This window comes from Buteo buteo, chromosome 7 (genome assembly GCF_964188355.1).
Source record: "Buteo buteo chromosome 7, bButBut1.hap1.1, whole genome shotgun sequence".
Lineage (NCBI taxonomy): Eukaryota > Metazoa > Chordata > Aves > Accipitriformes > Accipitridae > Buteo > Buteo buteo.
Window position 1 is genome coordinate 45825106 of NC_134177.1, and position 27041 is coordinate 45852146.

At 48.1% G+C, this 27041-nt stretch overlaps 1 protein-coding gene across 2 annotated transcripts; it reads left to right on the top strand.

Moving 5' to 3' along the window:
• The first annotated feature begins 9451 nt into the window (after positions 1-9451).
• Positions 9452-24104, top strand: VEZF1 (vascular endothelial zinc finger 1). Of its 2 annotated transcripts, XM_075033002.1 has the most exons (7): positions 9452-9611; positions 15137-15834; positions 16573-16636; positions 17660-17843; positions 19320-19532; positions 21817-21861; positions 22212-24104. In XM_075033002.1, exons 1-7 carry the CDS (start codon positions 9579-9581, stop codon positions 22637-22639), a joined length of 1665 nt encoding a protein of 554 aa, XP_074889103.1. In that variant the 5' UTR covers positions 9452-9578; the 3' UTR covers positions 22640-24104. The 2 variants fall into 2 exon arrangements, with proteins under 2 accessions (XP_074889103.1, XP_074889104.1); XM_075033003.1 differs by lacking the exon at positions 21817-21861.
• The last annotated feature ends 2937 nt before the right edge of the window (positions 24105-27041 follow it).

Below are 27041 nucleotides of genomic sequence, written 5' to 3' on the forward strand. Positions count from 1 at the left end.
TCTCGGGTTGAGGATGAAAATGAACCTGAGTCAGTGCCGGTTTAACTTCCCTCACGGGGAATGTTGGCTTCCAGGCACAGACCGTCCGAGTCATCTGCTCACCCCGCTATGGCCGTTGGGTAAAACTAACTTCAATTTATTTTAATGTCTTACATACATTAGTGGAAACAGGTTCTGCTGGAAGGCAGGCAGGCAGACCATGTTGGCTGTTCTGCCAGCGCTTGTTCCGGGAATGTATTTTCTAGGATTTTAACAGACCAAAACCAAGGCACCCAGTGTCTTTTTTTTTTTTTTTTAAGAATGTGTTCTTCCCAAAACTCAACGTTTTCAAGAGTCCGTTGGCTCCGAAGAAGATGGAAAGGGGTAGTAACTGGAAGATGGAAACACCCTTGTTAAAGCGGAGGGGCCAGCCAAACTTAACCCCCTCTCCTAATGAATTTTGTTGTCCATCACAAGCGCAGAAGCAGGTGGGTTTCTTGGCCGGTGGAAGCGGGCAGGTCGCCACCCTTGGCTGCCGCAGCGTTACCTCCCCGGTGCCACCGTGCTTTTAACCCGCCGGCGCTGGAGCAGCTCTCCGCCATTCGTGCACGGGGAATCTGCCGTTTCAGATGGTCCTGAGCTTCCGATAGTGCCGCTTTGTTGGTACAACTGAGGGCAATTGTCTGCCCCGGGGCTGCGTGGCCCCTCCGTCCTGCCCTTGCCGGCGCAGCTGCCGGTCGGCAGCAGAGCGTGATACTGCCTTCATTGTGCAAACAGTTTGGGAAGTGCAGCGGGGAGGGAGGGAATCTGTCCTTAATTGCACATCATACTGATAGCGGAGTACTTAATAAACCTAACATTAGTGCTGAAATAGAAATGGTTAGAAAACTTGTGGTTTCTCCTCGAAACCACAGTTTGGGTTTTTTGTTGTTGTTTTGGTTTTTTTTTTACAGAAACTTCTGCTTTAGAACAGCAGACTCATTCATTGATCTGTTCGTGTTAGTCATGGCTCGAGATTTCTTACTCCTGATAACAGCAGATAGTTTTTAGCTATACAGCAAAATTATAGTAATTTCTAGATGGGCTAAAAATAGCTACAGCTTTGGTAAGAGTCCACTATGCCGAGTGCAAAATAATCCTCCCTGCACCTGCACAGTGAAGAGCAGTTTATCCTGACTTGCAGCTGAAGCTATTTCAAATAGAAAGCTGAATTTTTAGAAAAAAGCAGGATTCCAGGAAGTTCCCTGTGTAACAAACATTCCCTAAAATCCCTCTCCCGCACGCCTGGAGAAGGCGAGTGAGTCAGACTGCCGAGCCTGACGTACCCACCCGCGCTGTCCGCTCCTCGCAGCACTCGGTCTCGCTCCGGCAGAGCCGCGGGACGGGCACGGAGCCCGGCAGAGCCGCGGGACGGGCTGCAGCCTCGCCTGGCCCTCGCTCAGCCCCGTCCCAGGCAGCGAGAGGGCTCTGGCTCGGCCTGACGCTCATCCCCTCCCAACCGGAGGGCTGCGTGTGTATGCAACAGTTGTAGGGCTATTAACATAATTTTATGCACTAATTTGTGTAATCATTAAAGAGTTGAGAAGGGCATTGTTCGCATGAGTAATTACCTCTGTATTCTAATAGCTCTAATTCATCCCTTAAGTGAGTTTCATATTTCTATGAGTCAGCTAACGATTCACGCTTCGGGTATAATATTTTTTTTTAAAAATACCCGTTTCTCGTATGACTTGGTTGCACTCTGCGTAGCTGATGACGTGACGGATCCTGCCGAGCTTAGACCACGCGGATGTCTACCTGGGAAGATTTGCCAGCGTGGACCCGGAGCTCCGGTGCTGGGCTGGCTCCTGCGGCAGGGATGGTGCAGAGCGTTTTACTTGCTGGGATGCCGAGAGGCTGCAGAAAGCGGCTGCCTCCAGCACGCCAGCGGAAATTTAAAAATGAAAAGCTTGGCAGTTTGCTGAACTCTGGGTCTTTTCCTTCTGACAAAGGGCAGGTCTGTATTTTTCTAGTGATTTTTGATACTGTTTTAAACTTGGGAAAAACTTCCTCTGCGCAGCTCTGGGTTGGATTTGACTCTGCCTCCTTTGGCCACGTTCCCTCTCCATCCCCGCACACGTGTGTATCTTTACAGCGCACGTTAAGAAGCTGCAGGCCGGAGCGAAGGCACAGGAATGATGTGGGACCTTTTCCTGGCGGCACCGAAATTCATTTGAGCCGGAGCTGCCCGGGTGCCTGCACCCCGATTTGTCAGCGGTCAGCGGGTATTGCCAAAGATTTTGTTCACCCCCTTGGAAATACGGTGCAGAGTTGGTTCCTCGGCCGGTGAGAGCCTCGGCCGCCCGCTCTCTTACCGCCCCGCCGGAGCGGGGATGCTCTGCCCGAAGCTCATCCCTGTGGGATCAGCCGAACGATGCAGACAAATGCACAAACATTGATTATTTTGGAGACAATCCATAGCTGCCAAACGAGATTAAACAACACCCAGGTCCCAGAAAAAAGTAAATAGCAAAGAATAAAGAAAATGGGGCACAGGGCTGGCAAAGGCACGAGTGGGTCCTGGGGGACCACGGACATCTAGCCGGGTATTAATCCCCACCATCCCCATTCCCTTCCCTGAAGGATTTCCGAGCTCTTTGCCGCTATTAATCGCAGCAGCCCTGCAGGGAAGGTAATGCAGCATTATCCGCGTTTTCCAGCTGTGACTGGGGAGGAGGGAGGCAGCCGGCTCGCCCGAGCTTTGCCGTGTGTCAGTGAAAGATCAGGGATTAGCGCTAGGATTTCCTCGCCGCCTCGGCTGCTCTAATTCAGTGGCCGTGTTTTTCCCTAAATGCACTGACCTTATGTGCCTGCTGCCGTACATCCCGCGCCCAGGAGGAGCCGGGGCAGATGGTGGGAAGGGGAGCAAGGCAGGAGCGGATGTTTCCCTGCAGTCCTTGGCCCTGCAGGAAATATTACTAAAAATGGTCACTGGTGATTAACCAGAGGAGCGAGCTGCTAAGTAATTGGTACATGCTCTGTCTCGTGAAGTTTTCAAATCAAACCGTGGATGCTTTTCCGGAGAGCAGCGTTGCTCAAAGGCAAAGTGCCGAGGGCAGCGCGGGGCAGATGCTCGGGCAGGGGTCGGTGAGCCCCTGCCAGCAGGTCTCTGAAATGTCCTTGTACAAAATGGAAAATATATGCTGTATATCTGCACGTCTCTGTGTAAATTGTATATAAATCATATATACGCGTAGAACCGAGGATTTGATGTTAAGCGTGGGCAATCCGCACGGGTGGCATCGGTACCTCGGCGCTGTGCACCCCTCCGTGTGATGGCTGTCCCGGGGCGTCCCCCACCCCACGTGTGCACCCGCAGTGGGCAGCAGCAGAGACGGGCGGCCCTGCTTTTGGGGCAGGGGCCGTAATTTTGCACGTGCCTGAGGACGGCGGCAAAGCCAGCAGCCTGCCGCCCGTCCCCAGGGCCAGCGTGGCGAGCGGCAGGCAGGGCAGCAATTCTTGCTCTTCCGCAGCCGCTTTGTGGGAAAAAAGTTGTGACAGAGATAACCAAAATAATAACAAAGGGACACTGGGTGCCCGCGGTGCGGGCAGCTCTGCCGCTCAAGGTGCCAAGCAGAGATTAGCTCCGTCGCAGCTGAGGACAAGGAGGTGGGAAGAGATAACGCCACTTTCCCGGCACGCTGCCCGCCGGCGGTGGGGCTAAACATAGCCGTGCTCGCTCCTCCTCGGCCGCGGCTCGCTGGCCGCCGTCCCGTGGGCTGTGCCGGCTGGAAGCACCGACCGAGCATCTCCCGCCGTGCCGTGGGCCGGGCTGCGAGGGAAGCGGTGGAGCCGTGGAGGAAGGGAACCAGCCCCCGGCGGTGCTGCGTGCCCGGGGAAAGTGAAGCTCAGGCTGCGGGAAAGTGGGAATCCGCCTGCCGCGGCACCGTGGGGAGAGGGGACGGTGCCGGATTCACGGGGATGACAAAGTTTAGGGAGGATGATGAAATCCCAAGGGAAGGCAGGGAGAGTTTTCCATAGCAGGTGCGGCAGCGTGGCCGAAGGGGGGACAGGGGGTGCACGAGGTGCAGCCGGGAGGGAACAGTTTGGGAGAACTGCACGGAGGGGAGCGACCGTTGCAGGGCTGTTTGGCATGGGAATGCTTTCACCAGGGAACTCCTGAAAACACCGAGTAGCTATAATGTTTTTTCTGCCTGGCGGGGGGCACAGGTATCGCCCGGCTCTCGGGGAGCCCTGGGCCGGCAAGTACATGGTGGGAGCTCCCGCCCAGCTCCGTACGGATCCGGAGGTCTCTCTGCCACCGGGACAGCGTGTGGCCCTTGTAGTACCACGAGCACAGCCACGGGCATCACGCTGGCTTTTCCAGTTTCGCTCTCTACCTCATACATGGCTGCTGCAGCGACGCACCTCAAAGTTTGGTGCTAAAAACATGAAAACAGAGAGTCGAGCAGCGTTCAGCCATCCCTGCTGAGTCCTGCAAACGAGGCTCCTTCCCTTTGAGTAGCTTCTTGCTGCATCTCCATTGATTGTCGTAGTGCTTTTCTGCGGTGATTCAGCCGAGCTGGCTGGTAATTTCCTGCATCCTATTTTCCTCTTTTGAAAAGTGGAGCGATCTTTCAGATGTGCTAATTATGAGAAGGCGACGGCGCTCTCCGCCGCAGCAGCAGCGCTGCTGCTAAGCCCCGGGGCAGGCGTGCATGGTGGCCCTGGCACGGTGCAGGCAGGGCATCGCTCCCACCGCTGCCCGAGGGCGCGGGATGGAGGGAGGGAGGGATGGCAGCAGGCTCGCGTGGTAGCAGAGACGATGACTGTGGGCAGCCATCTGGCAAGAGCTTTCCCTTTCCCTCTGCCTAGCAAATGGGTTGCCTGTCCCCGCAGCACCTCCCACCCGCGTTTTGCGGCAGGTCAGGGACGCGCTTGTCCGGCGGGTGCCGGGCAGAGGGATGCGATGGGATGCTCTTCGGAGGATGCTGAACCATCCCACGGCACGTGAGCCGGCACGGTACGGCTGTGCTGGTGGGGAGGCTGTCCCGCCGGCGGCCGAGCCTTCGCAGCGGGCACATGGTCTGCTTCAACCTGTGCTTCTTCCTTGTGCTGACTTATTTTAGTGTCTCTTCTTAGTTTCCCTGATCAGTTTGAGAGGGTAGTCGAGACTGCAAAGAGAGAAATCAGAGAAGACACAAAGTTGGGAAGCAGCTGAAGGGAAACTGCCTGCGGAGAGCACATTCTCAGTAATGTTGTTGCAGCTTATTTACACACTCGAGGGCTCTTCAGCCCCATGGAGCTGTGAAATTCAAAGCCCGCCGCGTCCCTCGGGGAGCAGAGCACAGACAGAAAGGGGTTCCTCTGAAGCCGAAATATTTGACAACATTTTCTATTCTTAGTGATGCAAGCACACGCTCGCCGAGCAAAATCAGAGCACGGTGTGTCAGCAGGCAGGCAGGGGCTGGGGGAAAGCGCTTTGAAGGGCTCGGGTGAGGAGGGTGCATGGGTGCGTGTGCCTGCCGTGGGGCAGCCTCTCGCCCAGCCCAGCTCGTCCGCTCTATAACCATGCGAGATGCAGACAGCAGAAAAGCAAATTATGATTTTATTGCTCATGTCCCACTATGGGTCCTAATGCACAGGGGGCTTCTGCAAGGCTAATGGGATAAAATGGGTAGAGTTTAGATGGTCCTTCTGGGGGTCCCGGGTTCACGGAGGGGAGCTGCATCCCCCTGCCCTGCCCGGCTTCCCGAGCAGGCAGCACAGCTAACGGCACCTGTGCCAACAGGCGCTTTATTAACTATTTTGTGGTTGAGCACGGTGCAGGAAACAGCTCCTCTCCGTACGAGTTGTGCCGCAAGGTGGGTTCAACAGATTAACCATGGGTATTGCTTCTTCTGGAGGCGGACGTCCCCGGGGAGCTGCGTGCTGGGTGGCAGGAGGGCACGTGGGCGACCGAGGGCTGCGCGGGGGTTTCGGCAGTGCCGGCAGCGGGCAGAGCACGGCTGTGGCCCCGAGGGGCAGCCCCGGTGCTACCCTGGTCCCCAGGAGGCTTCCCAAAACTGGTCTCGGTACAGGCACTGGAGGCAGGGGACACCCTGGCAGCCCCAGCAGCATTCCGGTCCTTCCCAGCGATGTGGGAAGTGCTGAGGAAGAAAGGAGGGAAGATTTTTGTGTGAAAAGGCAGAAAAGAGCAGCCTCAGGACAGTGGTAAACGGGCCGCACGGTTCCCGGTGCCCTAGAAATTCCCTTTGCACGCTTGCCATGGGTACCAGAGCGGCAGCAGGGTGGCTGCTGATGCTATCACTGTCCCAGCTCGATGACTAAGGGAGCTGGAAGGTATAAATTAAATAACACAACACTTCAAGCCACCTGTTGTGTGGGTTTGTCCAAAGCAGTGCTGCTTTAATTAATATGGAGAGTTTACAAATCTAACCTTTGTTTATTCTGCTTTGGGGCATATATAATGTAAATATGTGTTTTCAAACACTGTGGCTTTTTACATTTCCAGTTATAATTCTGGGTAAAGGAAAGTTTGTCAGGTTTGGCATAGACTTGCCCTTTATAAATACAGCTCCTGCAAACTCTTTCTCCCCCACCGGGGATTCTCTGCAGCACCTTGGCTTGCTTTGCTCCCAATGCAGTTTTTCTCTCAGCGATCGCTGCCCTGTGTTAGGGGTGCGAGAGGGGCTGGGAGGGCTCAGCCGGACACCGTTGAGAGGAAAGTGGGGTCCAGCTCTGTTTTCCTCTCCTCCGACTTAGTAAGAAGGCTCTGAGTCTTCTAGGTTTTATTCCGGTATCCCCTCTTGGTTCTTTAGTTGTGAAAACAAGAAGAACATGGAGTTTAGCCTCCTACGTGCTCATCAGGATTTCTTCGATGACTCAGTGATACGCTTGGGTAGTTTTCTTAGCCTTTAATTGAAGTGAGTGTGATCCCTTAACAAAGAGACTTCTCCCAAGTCTTCATTAATAAGCGTTAACAAAAATAACTGACCGACCGGGAGAAAAATAACCAGGAGCGGCAGTGGTGTCCCCCTCTGTACAAACGTGGGTTTCCTCCTCTCTCTCGGCTCTCCCGCAGCCCCTGCTCTGCCAGTGGCTGCGCCGCGGCTGGGAAGAACATCTCTGCGGAGCAGAACAAACCGTCGACGGGCGAGCTGGGCCGGCGCGATCCCGGCAGGGCTGACAGCGCGTGTTGCACGTGCACTAGCAATCCCCTTTGACTCCTTTTTTTTGGTTTGTGTTTCTTAATTAAGAGCTTCTGCAGAGCAAGGGCGATATTTTGCACGTTGCCAGCATCAGCACAGAGGTCTACCGTGGTGCAGTCAGGGGTGATCAAAAACAAGCAGGCTCCAAATTCCCTGAGGCAGACGGACTGTCAGGGCTGTGGGTGCCCCTCAGTGGGTCCGGCCACTCCAGGCAGCCAAGCCCCCCCGGCACCTATCCACAAACTTTCCTCTGGGGTCACAAGGCCGAGAAACATTTTTTTTTAATGCAAACAGAGTTTGACGTAATCGCTCGGCTCCAGCGCTGGGTTTTCAAGTAGAAAAGCTAGCAGAGAGCCTGAAAGGCATGAAACAACCGCAAGTGTCACTCTGAACAGAACAACTACTGTTTTGCAATGCTCTTGGAAAGTGAAGAAACGCTCGGGGAGGGCCGAGGACCAGCGCCGCAGGAGCCAGGTGACTTGCCCAAAATTGCACAAAGCGGCGGCTGAGCCGGTGGGCTGGGACCCCCGATGAGTCCCCTGCCAACGGCTGCTCGGCCCCCGCCGTCCCTCCTCCCCACCGCGGGAGCACAGCACCGGCATTACACTGAGCTGGGGCTTCGGGACCGGCCTTTGCATTATCTGTAACAGGAGACAAGAAAAACCAACCGGCTCTCCCATAAGGGAGGAAGTAGTATGGGAAACTTCATTGACGTGAGCCGTATTTAGCCCTGCTTACTCAGGTCAAGCTGCGCGGAAGCCAGCGGCGACACGGCTGCGTTTCTTCAATCGCCCGACCTGCCGGGTGTTTTTGGTGAAGCGGGCACCGCAGCGGCCGAGGCCTCAGATGCGCAGCATGGCTCAGCGCGGATCTGGGCCTGAGCAAAGAGGATTGAACAGAGCCGGGGTGGCGGGGTGGGGGGGGAGGAAAAAAAAAAAAAAAAAAAAAAAAAAAGGTCCTGTAAGCCTGTTCTCTTCTCCCCCAGTCCGAGGGAAGACGGCCCTTCTGTGTGAGCAGAGGTCTGGTTTTAAAACACCTGTCCTGTCGCGGCGCTTAACCCGCCGCGCTGGCGTTTGTCCCACGCTCCCCGAAGAAATGCCAGACGCCCCTCGAATGCCACCTGAGGCGGTGGCGCAGGTCCCCCCCCCGGTGTCCCCGCATTCTCCCCCGTCCCCCCGAGACCGCTGGGGAGCTCAGGGCCCCGTCCCCGCCCGCCTGTCAGGGATGTGCTTGATGTGTGTAAACACGTAATTAACGGTAAGTATATACTTAATTGCTTGTGGCTTTGATTTGCATTCAGGTGCTGCGCTGCAGATGCCTTAAGATACCAGCAAACCCGGTCAGTTTGCAGCTTTGAGGGGTGCAGGACAGCCTGCCGGGGGGGGGGGGCCGTGGAAGCCCCCCGCAATCGCCAGAACCGTATGAACCAGGCCAGGGGCTGCACAGCCCTGGGGCGGCGGGGGGGGGGGAGCCCGTCCCTGCCCACCGGGAAGCCGCCGTGAGTACCGGGCTTGCGGGGACAGCGCTGCCCACACCTCCCCGGTGTGCTGAGGAAGGGCTTTGCACCCCCGGCAGCCCCCGGGGGGCCAGCCCGCTGAAGGCGGCAGCGACCCCCGGGGCGGCCCCAACATCCCTCTCTCCCCCTCACCCCCCCCCCTTCACTCCCGCCCCCGCGGGTCCCGGCGCTGCTGCCGCCGCCGGCGGCGGGCGGGCGGGGCGGCACTTGCGGGGCCTCCGCCCGCCGCCGCCGCCGCCGCCGCCGGCCCGCACCCGCGGGCGAAGCCGCCCCCCGCCGCTGCCGCCGCCGCCCCCGCGGCTCCCTCCCTGCGCGGCGGGCGGGGGCGGCGGGCGAGCGGGCGGGCGGGCGGGGAGGGGAGAAGGGAGGGGAGGGAGGGCGGGCGGCGCTGGCGGCCCCCGCGGGCCGGGCCGGGGTGCAGCGAAGGCGGCGGCGGCGGCCCTGGACACCTCGCCCGCTCCTCCATCTTCTCTCGCCACAGCTCGCCTCGGCTTTCCCCAGCCCGGGACCGGCCCATTGCCAGCCCCGCGGGGGGGGGGGGCGGCCGGCCCGCCGCGCCGCCCCGGCCCCGCCGCCCTGCCCCGCCGCCCCGCCGCGCCGCCCCGGTTCCGCCGCCCGCCCCGAGGCGAGGGGAGCGGCGGGGGCGGCGCCGCGGCGGTCCGGGCCCGCGCCGCCCCGCCGGGCCGCCGCGCCGCCGCCTCCCCCCTCTGGGCCGCAGTGGTGCAGCCCGGAGGTTAGCGGAAGCGGCCGCTCGGCGCTGCCATGTTGAGCCGCCGCCGCCGCCGCCGCTTTGTTGTCGGCTCCATGTAGCTGGGGCCCGGGGGAGGGAGGGGGGGAGGACCGCGCCGCCGGAGCCGCCGCCGCCGCCCGACGAGGGCCGGGACGCCCCCGCCATGGAGGCCAACTGGACCGCGTTCCTCTTTCAGGTGAGGCCCCGCGGCGGCCGGCGCTGCCCGCGCCCCCCCCCCCCCCCCCCCCCCGCGCCTCCCCTCAGCGGCCGCGGGCGGGCGGCCGCCCGCCGGGCTCCCCGCTAGGCCGGGGCTGTCAGTCAGCGCCGCCGCCCGGCCTCCCGCCCGCCTCTCCTCTTCTCTCCTCCCGGCCCGGCCCGCGGCGGGGCCCAGCCCGACCCGGCCCGGCTCGGCTCGGCCCGCCCGGGGCAGCGGCTGACCCGGCCCCGCGCCCGCCGGCAGCTCCTTTCCCTCCTTTCCCTCTCCTGCACTTTCTCCCCGCCCGCCTCCCCCGAGCTGATCGCGCACGGCGCTCCGCCGCCGCCCCGCGATGTTTTTACCTAATTTTTTTTTTAAAAAAAAGCAATGTTTATATTTTAATTTTAATTTTTATTTTTTTTTACATTTTTCTCTTTCCCCCCCAAAACCCGAAATAGCTTCGGGTTTTGTTTGTTTGGGTTTTTTTCTTCCTCCCTTTCCCCCCGCCAAAACGAGAAAAAAAAAAAAACCAAAACCAAAAAAAAAAAAAAACCAAACCCACCCCAACCTTCTCACCGGGCTCTTAACAAAACCCCGATGCAACAAACACCGTGTCTGGGAGAATAAATTAATCCCTCTTTAAACAGCCTGACTCAGGGGCCGGGTGACGAGGGAGCTTGTTTTCTTTTAAAATAGGACGCGAGCGGGCCGGATTTCTGTAAAAACTGGCCAAATGCTAACGGTAACAGGGAGGAATAGGGACCGTGGAGCGTGCAACCCCTCCCTTTGCCAACTGAGTCACAATTTTCCCCCCTTCTGTCTGCGAAAGACCGACTTAAAAACACCGCTGTTTATGTAATTCCGAAGAAAATCCAGTGTACCAAAAAAAACCCTAAAAAAAAAATAAAAAATCCTCCCCTGGCTTTTGTGAGCTGAGCCCTTTCACGCCGGATTGTTTTCTGATGCCTCCTGCTCTTTTTGAGCTTGGAAACATAGAATGTGTAATTGCAGCAGCAGCAGCCAAAAAAAAAAAAAAAAGCCCCGCACATCACCTTTCTCAAGGTAAAATAATCCTCTTTGCACGTTCCCGGCGGCGGTCACTCGCTTACTCACTGTCCTCCTCGGAATTAAACCCAAACCCAACCCGTGACACGAGTTTGAAAACCTGAGTTGAATGAATAAATCCGCCAAGAGCGAGCACCATTCCTTTAGAGAGGAAAAATTATTCCCTTGCAAGTACCGAGGGATGAGTCACTCGCTCGGGTGCTCTGCCTCCAAAAACACGCCGGGAATGTTCCGGGGAGCCGGTACCAGGAGCTGGGCACTGGGTTTTCCGCCTTTTCGTGATGAATGTGGGTGATGCCATCGAGTTTGGCTGAGGTCTTGTGAATTATTTCTCACTCTAGTGGGCAGTTGTGATTCGCACGTAGGAAACTTCACGCTAAGAAGTTAATCTCCTTAGTTTAGGGCCATCTCTCTCCGAGTTGGGGCTGTTTTATCGCTTTTCTGCCTCCCAGGCTCACAGATGAGCGTTTTTGAGGGGAAATTATTCGTAGGCTGGCAGTATGGTATTGCAGCAACCTCTGTAAGAAATGCCAAGTAATACTTTCAAGTACGTGTCCAGCTTCTTGCTGCTCGTCTTTATTTTTTTTGAAGGGTACTGTATTTTGAAACAGCGATGTCACACTTTGATTTAGGAGTAGGCTTTGCTGCTTTTAATTAAGGAGTCAGCAGTTCACTTTCCTAAAGGACGTAGCTATGTGCGACTTGGAAGCATCTTCATAAAACTGTGACGTGGAAATTTTCCGATCCCCCCCCCCCCCCCCAAATAATAAAGCTTTAAGACCTCATAATAAATGCTGAATATTGTTTCTTGAGTCATTTTGTTAAAACCAACGATTTAGGGTGCGAGCATCCTAATGCACCCAGCAGAAAGCACTGTTAAGATACTCCTGATGTGACTTAAGTTTTTCTTCTTCCCATTCTCACCAACAGCATGTCAGCCAAGATCCAACTGATAAGTTAAAAGTAGTAACAAAAAGTGGATTTAAAAGCCCCGCTCGGTCCCCCTCCCCAGTTAAATAACAAATGCAAGTGACTGAATATACATGCTTGTTCTTCGTGGGGGAAGTTTTACCAAGTGTGTATTTCAGCTGTGACAGGATTTCTAAGGGACAGTTTAATACGCGGTGTGTAAAGTTGTAATTTTTAGCAAAATGTTTTTAGGAGAGGTTTCAATGTCTTAATTTTTAGTTTTGCTAGCAATGGGATGTGTGACTGTAAATTGCTCTGTCCAAATAAAGTTGTTTGATTGATTGTGTTTAGGTGGCATTTTAATGAATTGTATCTCTTTTTAAAGAAACAATTGTGATACTGAATAAGCAGTTCTTGTTTGGATCTTGCTAGTCCCTGAAATGCATATTTTGAAAACCACTTTTAGTTATCTGCTCAGAAAGTGAAAGTTGTGTCTTTTAATGTGAGGAGGAATCATCCATCAAACAGAGTGTTCAAGATATGACTCATGCTAATTTGTTGCTCTCACATTAAGGCTGGAGCGCAAAAATATTTTAGCCTCTGGCATTGGAAGTTCACGGTGCCACATCCTACCACTCCAGGTCATGAATTAGGCTTTTTTTGTTTACTGCCCCCCAGGAAAGAAAAAAATTGGTGCTAGAACAAGGGTATTTTGCACAAGAGCCTGTCCCAGGCGATCGAAATATCGCAAAAATGTTGACTTGACATTAATGCTAGGTCAAGTAAAACCGTGGTCTGTGCCTGAATAAAAATGACTTGCGAGAGGCGTGCAGCAGGTGCTGTCTTCCCTTCTCGAACAGCGAGTTAAAAAAAAATACTGCCTGATCCTTTTTTAAAAGGCTTTAATACAGGCAGTCCTTGGAAACTGAGGAATACTGCTTGTTGCAAAGAGGGGTTGTTAGAAAGACAGCGCTGCTAATAACACTGGCTATCTGGGAACCAAGATAAGCAGACTTACATAAGCAGCAGCTTCATAGCCTGTAGCCTTATGAATATACATTGTTTTATGTCCACCGTCTCTGTCGGTTTCGTAGGAATAAGTGCATCATTACCTTGAAGTGCTGACGATTCTTTAAGGCTTAAAAATATCCATAAACTGCATAAGTTTGAACCTTGTCCAAAGGATTTGGGCTCTCTATTATCCGATCTGCTAGCTCTGCCTTTGAAACTGTATCTCTGGAGCTATCCTTAGGTGCTCTTAAGTGTCTTCTGATGCAGTTTAACAACACTGTTCAATGCTTATTTAAAGTTGGCTGTAAAACATTTCAGTATTTTTTTTAAATTAAAATTGTATTTAAGTACACAACTTGCTCAATATTGTACTTTCAATGTGTATTGTACGTACTCTATTCTTTTTATGCAATGTAGATGTCTCGATGGCTTTTTAACAACACGGAAAATAAATGGTTGAAAATCCACAATTGTCACTGAAGTCAGGCAAAAGTTTAATGGAGGCGCTGGAGCTTGTGCCGTGTGTAGCCTCCAGGAGAGTTCTGCGTTCGACTCTTCAGCAATCGCTTCTGCAAACCAGCCCCTTAGGCTGTTGTTTGAGGTGGCTGCTGTGGCCAGGCGCAGTGTGGTAATGCTCAGCCTACCTGTTGCCTCCCAAGCTTCGGCACAGATGGGACATAAAATGCAGATAAAAACGGACAGGATGGCCTGGCTCCTAATGATTCCCGCAAGTTTTGTCTCCTGTTATCATACTGAATCCGGGCTTTCTCCCGTGAACTGTTTTCCTGTCAGATAGGCTTGCAGTGTTAGGGAGCACGTATTCATACCCACGTGGGTTAGTGTTTGTATCCACCGGTGGCTTTTATCCAAAGATCACCGGCATCGCGCTCCTGAAAAACGAGTGGCTAAAGTGATGCAGGGCTTGTGCGGTGGCAGGAGGAGGCGGGAGCTCCCCTGCAGCCGAGGAAGAGTTGCACCGAGGTGGCCGTAGTCGGGAGAGGCTGTGGTTGGGAGAGGCAAAGCGGCTGGAGCTTGGATGCAACTAAGAAAAAGTCCCCAAGTGAGCTTCTAGAAATACTGACTTCTCCAAAGGACATGATGAAATGGATTCACGTAGGAAGAGTATTAGCCTGAGCGTGCTTCGTAACGCTGTCCGTCCTCAACCGGCGTAAAAGTAGACAGGTTGGGGGTCGCGAGCCAGCACAGCGTTTTATTCAGCTCTCGCAGCCTTGAGTCGTATTCCTTTGTGAAGGAAACTGTAGGGAAGAAGTCCTGGGAGGCTGCTGTACCAATCTAATGGGAATGCAAGTTTCCCCAAACTCAGCTTCAGACCTGGCACGCTGCGCTAATAACGAGACTGATTTAAAACTGGTGTGATGAGACTGAGGCACATCTTGAATACAGATGCGCTTAAACTGGCTTAAGGTGCTAGAGTGATTTATTTTAATGCTCCATTAGGCTGAATTGGTCTGTGTGGTTTCTAAACCACTTTAAAATTGTATCTGCTAGGGTTTTGTCCCAGTCTGACTGGATGACTTTTAATAACAGTGTTTTCTGCCTTAGAATAAACAGCGCCTAATACAAGCATGGTGTAGAACAGCCCGTAGCAGCGCAGGCTGCAGCTCAGCTGAGTGGTGCTTGCTGCAGCACACTTGGGGGGGGGGGGGTCCCTGCTCTGCCTCTTCCCTTTAGCTTCTCCCACTGATTCTGTAGTTCAGAGTCAGTTGGTACTGGCAGTTTGGAAACAGCTTTTAGGTCTTTTTCTCAACAACCCCCCCTTGCCCCCCCAACTGTGTTCTCCAGCATCTCTAGATGTCTGCCAGTGCTTATCGATTGGCTTCTCTTCCTATTGCAAAGCAGCTGCTGATGAAGAGAAAAAGAACATGTTGCTATTCTTACTAGTTTCCAGACGCGAAGAGCACGGTGGTCAGTATATAAATGCGGCGGGAACCTGCTAAATGTAGAAATGTGGCTTTAGGCAGCTCTTGATGCAAGTTGCTTTGGTTTCAGTGCTAACACACCAATGTGAACATGTTGTTTAAATAAGATGCCTTATCGCATCCTGGCTCTCTGTGGCTGCAGTTGAATTCTCAACATACACTAAGCTCGGCTTAAAGGTGGGGCGTTATTTTGCAGCTCCCATCAGTACATTCATATGCTCCAAAGATAGTCCCAAGGTGGCATCTGATATGATCGTTAGCAAAACAAGTTATCTGTTACTTAAAGATCAAACGCTGTGTTAGTAAAAGATCTGACAAGCACCTAGTTGTTTTCCATAAGAAGTGTTGCCCTCCGGAAACTTAATAATTATTTGATTGTTATGATGTGTGCCTTCCTACACTTACCACAGAATCTGCACAGCGAATGCGTTTAAAGCGCGAGCGGTTTATCCTGTCCAAAACCAAAATTATGTAACCTTTCCCAGTTGTTACTTCAATGGCTTTTGGTCTAGAATGTGCTTTCCTGTAGTTTGTAAATGTTCTCACCGCGTCAGAGTGAGCACCCATCAATAGAATTTAAGTGTGAATGTTTGGTTTTAGGCACACGAAGCCTCACATCACCAACAGCAGGCAGCACAGAACAGTTTGTTGCCTCTCCTGAGCTCTGCTGTTGAGCCACCCGATCAGAAGCCGATTCTGCCCTTACCAATAACGCAGAAACCTCAGCCTGCACCAGAAACATTAAAGGATGCTATTGTTGGGATTAAAAAGGAAAAACCTAAAACCTCCTTTGTGTGCACTTACTGCAGCAAAGCTTTCAGGGACAGCTACCATTTGAGGCGTCACGAGTCCTGCCACACAGGGATAAAGTTAGTGTCACGGCCAAAGAAAACTCCCACCACAATGGTGCCCCTTATCTCGACCATCGCTGGTGACAACAGCCGAAGTTCATTGGTTTCGACTATCGCAGGCATCCTGTCCACAGTCACTACGTCTTCCTCTGCCACCAACCCCAGCAGTAGTGCCGGCGCAACGCCTATGGCAGTGACTCAGACGGTGAAGAAGCCCAGCAAGCCCGTCAAGAAGAACCACGCTTGTGAGATGTGCGGAAAGGCCTTCAGGGATGTCTACCACCTCAACCGGCACAAGCTGTCCCACTCAGATGAAAAACCCTTTGAATGTCCCATTTGCAATCAGCGCTTCAAGAGAAAGGATCGCATGACCTACCACGTGAGGTCTCACGAAGGTGGCATCACGAAACCATACACCTGTGGTGTTTGTGGAAAAGGCTTCTCGAGGTACCATGTAGAAAATCCCAGGCGAGCTCAAGTATTGGCTTTTCATAACCAAGAAGGGTTAAGCTATCATAGCGAGGGGCTAGGAGAACCAGACATCTTAGAAGATTGGTGAGGGGATAAAGAGCCTTGTTTACCTCTAGGGCGTGGGTCTCGGTCTGAGCCAGATTGGCAGTGGCCAAAAGCGGTCGCTCTTTTATGAGAGCGTTGTGAAATGATTTCGCGACCTCATCCGGGTCCCATAGGACACGTGTCTGTGTCACTGGTGGTGACCACAGAGCCCCTTTACCAGCCTTTGCAAAGGTCGCTGACCGAATGGGGCATGGCAGGCAAACTGTCTCCTTGTCTCGTAGCAAGGTTGAGGCGTACTGACAGAGCATTGTGGGGGAGCTTGCATTGCTGCTGGCTGTATTTATTATATCTGTGCTTGCAACAGAGAAAACTTCAACCTTTAGAGCTGTTGATCTGTCACCTTTACACAAGGTACGACCAAACGTACCATTTTCAGGTGTGGAAGAACACGGTTAAGTTTTAAACTGCAGGTTGGGTCTCAGCGTAACTATGTGTTACTCTAGCTGAAAGCCACTGCGTAGGTAAGGGGAATGTATTTATTCTTGCCGTGCAGAGGGATGTGGGCTGCAAGGGGTCATCAGCGCAGTGTTCAGCACCGCGAGCCACGGTATCGTTACTATGTATTTGTAACAGTGTGCATTTTCTTTTCTGTTCCTCTCTTTTTTGCAGGCCTGATCATTTAAGCTGTCACGTTAAACATGTTCACTCAACAGAGAGACCCTTCAAATGCCAAGTAAGGGCTAAAATGATTTGTTAAGAACAATACCTTACTGTATCGTTAGAATCTCAGGTGAATAATCTTTCCAGAACTGTATTTGCTCCTGGACTTCTCTTTGAAAAGCAAGTTTAGGAATAAAGTCGCATCTGCCTTACATACCAGCAGCACTGTAGTTCTGATGTTAACTGTAGATAGAGGCAGTTTGAAAGGATGCTGTGGCTACTTTTTTTAGGAAGATTAGAGGCTTTTTGCTTTCTTGGAGAACAACGTCGGTGCTCTGTTTTATGATACGCTTAACTTAGTAGTGGGATTGTAACAGCATCCTCAGCTCAGTGCTGATTACTGGAGTAATGCGTGCAGTGTGTTTCTCAGAATATTTAAATTAAACGTGTTTCTCAGTATATCCATTTAAAATGGGTTGGAATAGTTGATTCTGGATCCGTTATTTTGCTGGAAGCTGAAAGCAACTTGTCGTAAGTTGATGACTGAGTATAAGAGAAATAACTTGACTGCCCTTGAACAATTAACTGTTTTGCTTGGCATATCCATGCTTGTTCCAACCTGTGTTTTAGTGACTCATCATATTAAATAAAAGTCTTGTGTAAAAAGAATAGCATTAGAAAAAGGTTTCATTTCCTTGTTCTGATTTGGATGGGAACAGAAGTAATTGAGCAATTTAAGATATCAGGTTCATATTTGTACAGTAAAATTGTATCAAAAACCAACTTTGCCTGTTCTAGGCTTTTTTTATAAGCTACCTCTTGCTTTGGTAGGTAAGGCAACCTGCTGTTTTAGGAAAGTCCAAGTAGTATAGAGTATGATTTTTGTCGTAATTGTCTCTGAAGCCAATTTCCTTTTTCAGCCTCTGTTTAGTAGTTTGATTTTGGTTTCTCTATAAATACAGGTAAAACTTAAGGTTGTCAGTGTACTTAGGATACTGTTTGCACCTACAAGGTAAAATGGGCTTACAGTGGGCATGTAATTCATACTGTAATGATGCTGTCTGGAATTCAAGTGTAACTGTTGTCCTTCATATAGACGTGCACTGCTGCCTTTGCCACCAAAGACAGACTGCGGACACACATGGTGCGCCATGAAGGAAAGGTATCGTGTAATATCTGTGGTAAACTTCTGAGTGCAGCATATATCACCAGCCACTTAAAGACACACGGGCAGAGCCAAAGTATCAACTGTAATACCTGTAAACAAGGCATCAATAAAAGTAGGTGAACGTTTTAAAAACATTTCTAATAACAGTGTGTTTGCAAAGGGAATTGCCTTTGATTACGTTAAAATGCAAAACCATGCCCATCAGTCTGGGTATTCACACCTATTAAAAATAGATATTTGGTAACAGCATCTTCTTCAGTTCAAGAATTGGCATATGTGGAATTGGTTTGCTGCTAGACTGTGCTCTTATCCCTTAGGAATGCCCTGCAGTTTGTGGGAATAACCCATCTCTTGAAGAAAAGAGTTCCCAAGTTTTCTCATCTTCTGAGTACAATGCTACTTCCTGAACTGTACAGGCCTAAAAGTCCAGCAGATAATTCTGGAGATTTTAGAATATTTAAGAACTGCTAAGATCTACCAAGTTTCAGGTTTGAAGCCTCATCTAAAGCTCATCAAAATTAGGAGAAAGATTTCTCTGCTTTCTCTGAGCTTTGACCCTGGGGCTCAATGATTCCTCCCTCTGGCAGTAGCTGACAAGAAAAGCATTTAAATCCAGCCCTGATGTGTTTGGGGCATTAATGGCATTTGACTGGTGTTGTGCAGGAGTTCAAATGAGATGTTGGTAATAGTTCCTTCTAGTCTTAAACTCTGTGGAAGTGCTGAAGTCTGAACCTGGGGGTGCCTAGTAAGCAAACGAAGACTTGACTTTCAAATCTTCCCTATTAAAATAACTGTAACTTAAGTTAACCCACATGGTTAGTGATATAAAGTGGGTTTTCAGAAGAATCAAGAGGGAGAAGTAAGGAATGTCTTTGGAAACTTTGTCCTTAAAGCCTTTTAAACAGTATTAATTTACAACATCTTTTCAGTTCCTGTTACTCCTGGATAATTGGAAGGTACCGGGAATGTCTAAAATGCCCGATTGTTGAGCTTAATATGAAATTTGGATGTGAAAGTATTTTTCAAGGTATAGGGTTACAGCTCTGGCTTCCCAAGCCAGTTCGGTGGTGCTAAGCCAGTTCACATGAGGCATTTACAGCAGTTGTTAGAGGTGGAAATGATGAGCTGTAATGTGGCCAGAGAGTAGTAACATGCTGTTCTGTGATGTAAACTGAAAATTTTAAGTTATACTTGCAATAAAAAGTAAAAAGGCTTTTTTTTTTTTTTTTTTTTTTTTTAAACTGGAGCTGAGGTTTAGAAAAAGCGGAATCAGCTAACCAGCTTGAATTCTAGAGACTCATTGTAGCCTTTTATTTCATTCTTCCTAAAACACAAACAAAATAATCAGAAAGGAATTTCATTTTTGGCAGTGAAAGCAGATGTTCCTGACTTACATCTTGGTTTTTAGCTCTTGGAAAAGTAGATTTATAAAGCACAGAATTAATTATATGGTTTTAAACACCTCTGTGATTTTTGCTCTTGGAATCCTGTGAGATTCCACACGCTCTTTATGGAAGAAGCCTTGGTGATCTCAGCAGAAAACAGTAACTTTCCAAGGTGAATTTGTGTTCTTACTTAATTGGCATAGCATGCATGAGTGAAGAGACCAGCAATCAGAAGCAGCAACAGCAGCAGCAGCAACAGCAGCAACAACAGCAGCAGCAGCAACAACAACAGCAGCAGCAGCAACAACAACAACAGCAGCAACAGCAGCAGCAGCAGCAACATGTAACAAGTTGGCCTGGAAAGCAGGTAGAGACCCTGAGATTATGGGAAGAGGCCGTCAAAGCAAGGAAGAAAGGTAAAACAAAACAATACTTATGGTCTTGGTTTTATAAGATACTGCAGGTTGCAGTTATATAGGGAGTTTAAGATGTCAGAAAAGGATGTCTTACGTGAAAATGTCATTCTTGATGTTAGAAGTAATAGCTGAAAACTAGCAGGGGGATAACATGACCAAAATTAGGCTGTTGTAAATGAACTCCTTATTACGTGCTTCCCTTTGGTCTCTGCGCTTGAATGTGTACGTAGCAGTCATCAATTACAAAGGGATGTTTGTGTCTGCTTCAAGGCAAGAGTGGTTTTTTTTGGCTTGCATGTGGTTTTTAGCTGCGTTCATGCATATTTACCAGTTGTTAACTTGTGTGCATATATATATATATGTATATATACACACACATAACACCCTCTGTTGTTGCATCATCATCAGTTTGCATGTGGGTGCTTTCTGTGTCCCTGTCATCTTTTCTCTCGCAATTTATTCCATTTGCTTTACCATCACCTAACTGTCTTTGCATAAGGTTTTCTAGAACTCATAGAACTTACTCTTCTATCTTTGTTGGTTTTTTTTCATTAGAAAATTAACTAATAAGTGATTGTGTTTTTCATTATTGCTAGCTCACAGCTTACATACACCTATGCTGCTGTAATTGAAGTTGAATAACTTCCTGTTGTTGGTCAATGTGTCAGTTTTGTAAAGAACAGATTGCTTCAATTTAGTGTCAGGAGTATAGTAGTTTAAAGTCTCCCGTTACTGCTAGCTTATTCTTTTCACTGCAGTTTGATTTCTGATGCCTATCACGTGACTCCCGTGGATTACATGTTTTAGAAGAAATTCTTAGCGACCACTTACTGTTTTTCACTAGCTGTTTTTAGTAATAAATGTTTTTGGCTCACCTTAATTTTTTTCTTTTCTCCTAAACTTCTTTTCAGTTTCTTCAATCTTTTTTTCTTTTCTAGGTCTTGTTTGTGTATTAGGCTGCTAGCTCCTTTCGCCTTGATTGTTATTGCAGTTGAATTGCGTTCTGTGATCAGACAGTATAGAAATAGCTTATTCATGTTAAAATGTAGCGATAACAGAAACGTTAAATATCATCAGGCCACTAAGTAGATAAAGCAAATGGGTGTCAGATTTAGAAAATCTCTGAGAATTTTTTTTTTCTGCTTGTTCCTTCCTATGTCTTGTTCTCTCTTCCCTTCCTTTCTTACTGAGATTATTGAATATGCTTTAACAGAAACAGTGTTTTTGGACAGAATGGTGGGTGAGGGAGGTGGGCGGGTAGAAGTGTTGTCAGACTGGTGATATTAGCTTAACTTAATTGGGGAAGGGGCATGGGGTGGGATGTGTCTTTGCATACTGCTGTGCTTGGAAGTTGAAGCTAGACCAGTCAGTGCCATGCCTATGCGCTACTCTTTTTCCATGCTGGTTCTCCTGTGCTAGTGCCACCTGTTCCGTTGGCTTTACAACACTATATATGGGATTTTTCTGATCTAATACGATTTATTTTCACAATTTTTTTTTTTTTTTTACTCTTTCCCTTCCTTTCCACCCCTCCTAGATATGGACTTTGAAGAACCAACAGTAACCCTTGAATGGGGCTAATGTTGCTTTCAAAGTTAACTCTGTCTTGGTACATTTGTATTGCCCGAGTGGCAAGAGTGGACTCTTTGCTCCTGGCTTACCTCCTGAAACGTGGGTGTAGACTGAGCTTGGTGTCCTACCCTACAAATGTGGAATAAGACACGACTTAGAAGTGCCGTAACGTTGATCTAGAATATATTTTTGTCGGTTTCTCTAGCAGTCATCCCTTCCCTTTACCCGCGTCCACCGCCCTGCTTCTGTTTTTGGAGCCTTCTAGTATGGGTAGCCGGCAGGTGGTGCTGATGGATGCCTAGTGATCCCTCCGCTGTCCCGGACCGCCGGTGCCCGCTCCCCCAGTGCCCAGCCCTGCTAGAGCCCACCGGCAGCAGGGCTGGGCACTGGCTTCCTGGGTCTTCCTTGTTCGGCACTTAATTCCTGCTTACTGCAAAACAAAGTAAAAAAAAAAAAAAAACCAACACCAAAAAACAATCCGAAAACCCACAAAACAAAACAACTTGGTGTGGAGCTGTAGCTTATGTGAAAGCTGAGGAGATAATGGGGGTTGAAAGATGTGCTGACTGGGTAGCCTTGAAAATCGCTAAGTAGAAGTACTGTGATCAGTGGAACAATTTAGTAGCAATAATTAAGACTGAAATAAGCAGGTAAATATTGAAACGAGCTTTGCTTATCAGTCCCTAATAATGACTTTTTAAAACCTTCACAGAATGTCAGTTCACCTTTGAGAAGGCTATAGAGTACGTACCATTCGGTATGTACACTCTCTCCTCTATTTATAATGTTCCTCTTGGGAGGATTTTTTTGATTGTACGATACTGTTTTTATGAACATCGAAACCCTCTTTATAAGACAAGCTCGCTTGACTTCTCAGGAAAAAATACTGAATTGAAATGAACTGCATGAGAGTTTGTATTTCTTGTAGGCTATAGAATGTTAACAGTTTTAACTTACTAATAATTCCTAAAGAAAATTATTCCAGAATTTGTACCTGTTCTTGTTTGGTTCTTGTTTTTGGTTTTTTTTGTTTTTGTTTTTTTTTAAATCTTGTCCATGGTTTTTTATGTGTTAAAAACTTTTTGTCTTTTTATGTCTCATTTTTAGAAGCTGCTAACTTGTGCCAAACCTCCACTGCTGCTACTACGCCTGTGACTCTTACTACTCCATTCAATATAACGTCCTCTGTGGCTTCTGGGACTATCACAAACCCAGTCACAGTGGCAGCTGCAATGAGCATGAGAAGTCCAGTAAATGTATCAAGTGCAGTTAATATATCCAGTCCGATGAACCTAGGGCATCCTGTAACTATAACAAGTCCATTATCCATGACATCTCCATTAACGCTCACCACACCAGTCAATTTACCTACCCCAGTAACCGCTCCAGTGAATATAGCGCATCCAGTCACTATAACATCTCCCATGAACCTCCCCACACCAATGACGTTAGCTGGTCCGTTAAATATAGCAATGAGACCAGTAGAGAGCATGCCTTTCCTGCCCCAGGCCTTGCCCACGTCTCCTCCCTGGTAAAGAATTTCTAAACAGTATTAAAAAGGATTAAAATGGAATCCTTACCAGCAGTTCTTTTTTGGGTTTTGTTTGGTTGGTTTTTTTTTTTTGTTGGGTTTTTTGTTTTGTTTTTTTGTTTTGTTTTAGTTAATAATAAATTCAGACTAAGACACTGGGGCAACATGCACCATCAGAGACCATAGTCGCATCTTCCCCTGTTGATTTGGCTCATATGGTTCAAACTTGAGTTTCACTGGAGCACTTCATTTAAAGTAAGTTTTACCTTTTAGCTGACTGATGCTGAATTAGAGCAGATACTTATTTGCCAGAGTTTAAAAAAAAAAAAAAAAGTCATTAAAAAACAGTTTTATGTTTTATCCCCCAAATTATAACTTAGAAAATGATTTTAATCTAAACACTAGCAAAGACCCCTCTGTACCTTTTAACAGGGTGGATGGCTAATTTTAACTTGCCAGTCGTTAAGTCCACTGTTTCTGAGCTAGTGTAGAATCTTTGTCTGTGTTGATGTTTTTTTTTATGAGTAAATGCATTACAATGTTGTCATTTAAAAAAAAAATGCATTTTGGAGAAAATATGCATTTTACCTTTGGGAATATGATAATTTCAGGCAGCATTCCCTATGGGAAAGGTGATACCAGCTCTGATATGCAAAGCATATGATAACTTATCATTCTAACTTCAACATATAATAGGGATTGTGACCTGATATTTGGAGATGTAAATATTACCCAACATATTACCCTAAGGGAATATAGCATTGTAGTCAACATTTTTTTTAAAAAAACTGTTATTGTTTGGTGAGAAACAGCCATGGCTGACAGAAGAGGAGTTGAAATGTATGTAAACATGGTCTCTCAACAGTCAGACCCCTATGGGACTCTTATCTAGGAGCAAAAGGAGTGCTTTGAAACTTAAGAAATATTGCTTTAAGCTGGAAGATTCTGGAGGCACTGGGTATGATTTTTATGCCCTCTGCCTTCCAATCAGAGCCTGCTGGTGTTACAGCAGGGGACAGACGTGTTAGTTGTTCACTAGAAGTTTTGTCTTATATTAAATTGTATACAGTTTTTATTCTAACCACTAACTAGGTAGGATGCCCCTCCAGGACAAGCAGAGAGCGTCTTTTAATTTCTCCCCTATTTCTTAATCAAGTGTTGTGCAAATCTGTTCAACTTTGTAAATATTTGCAAACATCATCATTTTTACGTTATTCTTCTATTGTGTTAACACATTTCTATCAATTTGTGGGAGTTCTGGGGTGATGGTTTGAACTATCCAGCCCAGAACTTCTCTACAAATGGTCACACATGTTTAAGCTACATGTGCTTTTTATTTCTTAACCTGTTTATCTGTACATAAAGTAGAAAGCAAAATCTAGGGAAACAGATATACTTTTTAGACTATCATGTCACATATTCACGTTTTTAAAACTTTGTTTAAAAAAAAAACACCCTAAACCCAAGACTCTACATTAAAAAAAAAATAAATAAAATTACAGTTGAGATGTTTTTATCTTAATGAAGTTGAAAGCTATGGAGATTAGCGTGTGCGCATTTTCACAGAGTGCTAGCAGGACTGACTAGTCAAAATGGACTGCTTCCGTTTCTACCCTGCCGTGTCAGTACAAGCAGTGATTGCCAGGCTGCTGGCTCAGGTGACAGGTATCTGTATCATTACGTGAAACTGTTCTAGGGGCTTGGACTACATAGTACAACAAAAACAAAAAAAAAAAATAGAGCTTAGTGTAAAATAATTTTATAAATGATCTTTTGTACTTTAGGACATCAAATTGTACAACTTTTGTATATATAAAAGCTTAGGAACTTTCTGTTTAGCAGAAAGGAAACACATTCCTACACTTTTAATGTATATGTTTGTTATAATGTCCATGTAAACATATGCCCTATGTTTGTGCCTTTTAATTAGTTTGTCTCAATAAACAAAAATGTAGAGAAGAATATGTAGCTATGACTTTGTTACCACTGTTCTTACTCCAGATGTGTAGAGGTCTTCGTTTTTGCACTGTGTAGAGCATTGCGTGCAGGCAGCTGCATGACTTAGGCTGATACGGCCGAAACGAGGCATGTGAGGCGAATGCACCCCGGCAAAACTCCTTCCTCCCGTAGCATAGAGCAGCTTGCACTGGTGGGGCCTTGCATGTTGGGATGTGTAGTTTCCAAGCCATCTCTGTTACCCGTGGCAATGATACCAGTTTGCACCAGTTTCACATAGTAGGTGTAGCATTCTGGATCTGGGTAAATTGCAGAGATGACCCTTAGATGAAGTTTGGGCGTCCCTGAGCTTAAAAAAACCCAAAAGCATTAAAAGCCAATATGAAAATGTGTACTAGAAGTGGTTATCTATGAATTACTTACAATAAACAGGTGTGAGACTTAATTGTATGTTGTCAATTACTGTAGTATTGACAGTGGGTCCTCCGTACAGCTAGCGTGCCCTGCTGATGTTATTTTTATCCCAGCAGAGTAGCAGTAGAATAAACACATTAAACACCGGCAAGGAAATTTTTCAACGTGACAGAGGCTTCCCAAACCACTAACCGTGGTGCTCTTAGCATGGGATAGGAAAAGGGCTGTTTCCTTTTTATTTTATGTTGGTTCTGCTCGAATGTACCTGGTTTATGTCCACAAAGCTACATTAGCTAATTGTCAACCTGTTTCATTTGTACTTGGGTAAACATTTGCTTTGTACTGTGCATAAATGGTTCCGAGGTGTGCTCCTCAGCTGTCTCAATACAGACGTTAATTTCACTCTGTAATGCCATCATAGGAAGTACATTAAGCTGTTTTTTTTGACAAAGGAAAGCTACCTGCTCAAGTAGTTTATACGGCATGCAGGCTACCTTATAATCGGTAGTTCATCCACAGTATAACGAGGCAGTAAGTACGGGCAGCTGCTGTCGGGAGACGATGTATAGTTGCACGACAGCGATGAGTGATATGTATGGCAACTTGTGTCATAGCAGCGCTGTCGGGAGTTAAGACTATAAGAAAATGGTGGATGTGAAGAACAGATGCTCCTGTTACACCGAGTTAGTTTCTATGCAGCTGATGCGCTTAGCCTAGTTTATTTCATGGAAACTTTTAAGCTGGATCTAGTCCAACATCCAGGGAAGCCTATTGCTGCTGCCGTTGATTTGAGTGGGTTTTATATCGAGCCCATTCAGGTCTCCGATTGCAAGTAGTTCAATAGGGGTTTTATTTTTTTCTTCTTAAGTTTCCATAAGTGTTCAGCATGAGGTTAATGGCTTAGCACCAACTGAATGTTTGAAAGTTGAATTTTGCCTTGGAAGGATTTGTGCCGTGGAAAGTCAGAACAGTCAGATCAATGGCACGAAAACTCGTCCTCCGGGCAAGGAGAGCCTCCGGGTGCCTGGCTCTGTGCTGGCGAGGCACCGCGGGGAAGCAAGCCACGGGGAAGTAAGTATTGTGGCACAGCCACCCACACTGCCAGGAAATTGTGTAAATGGTTTACCTTGGGCACGTTTTTTTCTTTATCTGGAGGACCCCACCACTTTCAGAGGGTGTTTGGGGTGAGTTGAAATTTGGGATTCGACCTTTTATGTCTTACCACTGGAGAGTTATGCCTCAGTGATGTAAACTGGGAAGATTTCAGTCAAGATCACGGATGAGAGAGAGAAACACGTGGTGTTCTGGGCGTATGAGTTAAATTCTATTTGCCATTGTTCACAAATAAAAGATTTTTTTTCCCCTCTTACAATAACTTTTTCTTTAGAGTGGCAGAAGAAAAAAGTATTTAATGTGTGTGCATTTGTCCACGAGAGGTTTAAAGAAAAACACCAAAAACCCAGTAAGCTGTTTGAGCTGCAGCAATCCCAGGTTACATAAAGGGGCCAGGGTTGCCGAGGGATTAGGGTGGCATTACTGGTGGTGATAAGCCCTCCAAGTTCTGCTCGCTCTCCGCTCACTTTTATTTTAGAAACAATCACTCTGAGCCGTATTTTGAAAACTGCTTGGGGTTAATTTTCAGGGCTGTCAGGGTTAGATTCCCACCAAAGAAAGAAGGAAGGAAAATTTGGACTTAAAGAACACTCAGGTTTTTGAAAGCATCCAGTACTCTGATATTTTTTTTTTAATCTTTGCGGTCCCCATATGGGAGCTGAGTTGTTGAGAAGTGGACTCCAGTTTTTCACTGCTGGGTCCTTCTGAAAACTCCTGCCTTGGTCTATTGGTGGCTTAGTTTATCCATCTCAAAAATAGATTTAACAGTATTTTCAAAAGGCAGCTATTAAAAGCACTTCAAGTTTTTAAATGCCTTTGAGGTCGGTCTCGGTGCTTAAGTGGACCTTTTTACTGGTGCTTTTCAGGATAAATAGCAAGTGTAAAAATAAATCTCTTCCTCTCCTAATTGTCAGGCAGAATAA

What these genes read in the sequence shown, in the direction of transcription:
- VEZF1 (XM_075033002.1), top strand. Translation starts at nt 9,579, where the DNA reads ATGGAGGCCAACTGGACCGCGTTCCTCTTTCAG. An exon ending in TGTGGAAAAGGCTTCTCGAG is followed by an intron (nt 15,835 to 16,572) that starts GTACCATGTAGA and finishes TCTTTTTTGCAG; the next exon opens with GCCTGATCATTTAAGCTGTC. An exon ending in TAAACAAGGCATCAATAAAA is followed by an intron (nt 17,844 to 19,319) that starts GTAGGTGAACGT and finishes TAATTGGCATAG; the next exon opens with CATGCATGAGTGAAGAGACC.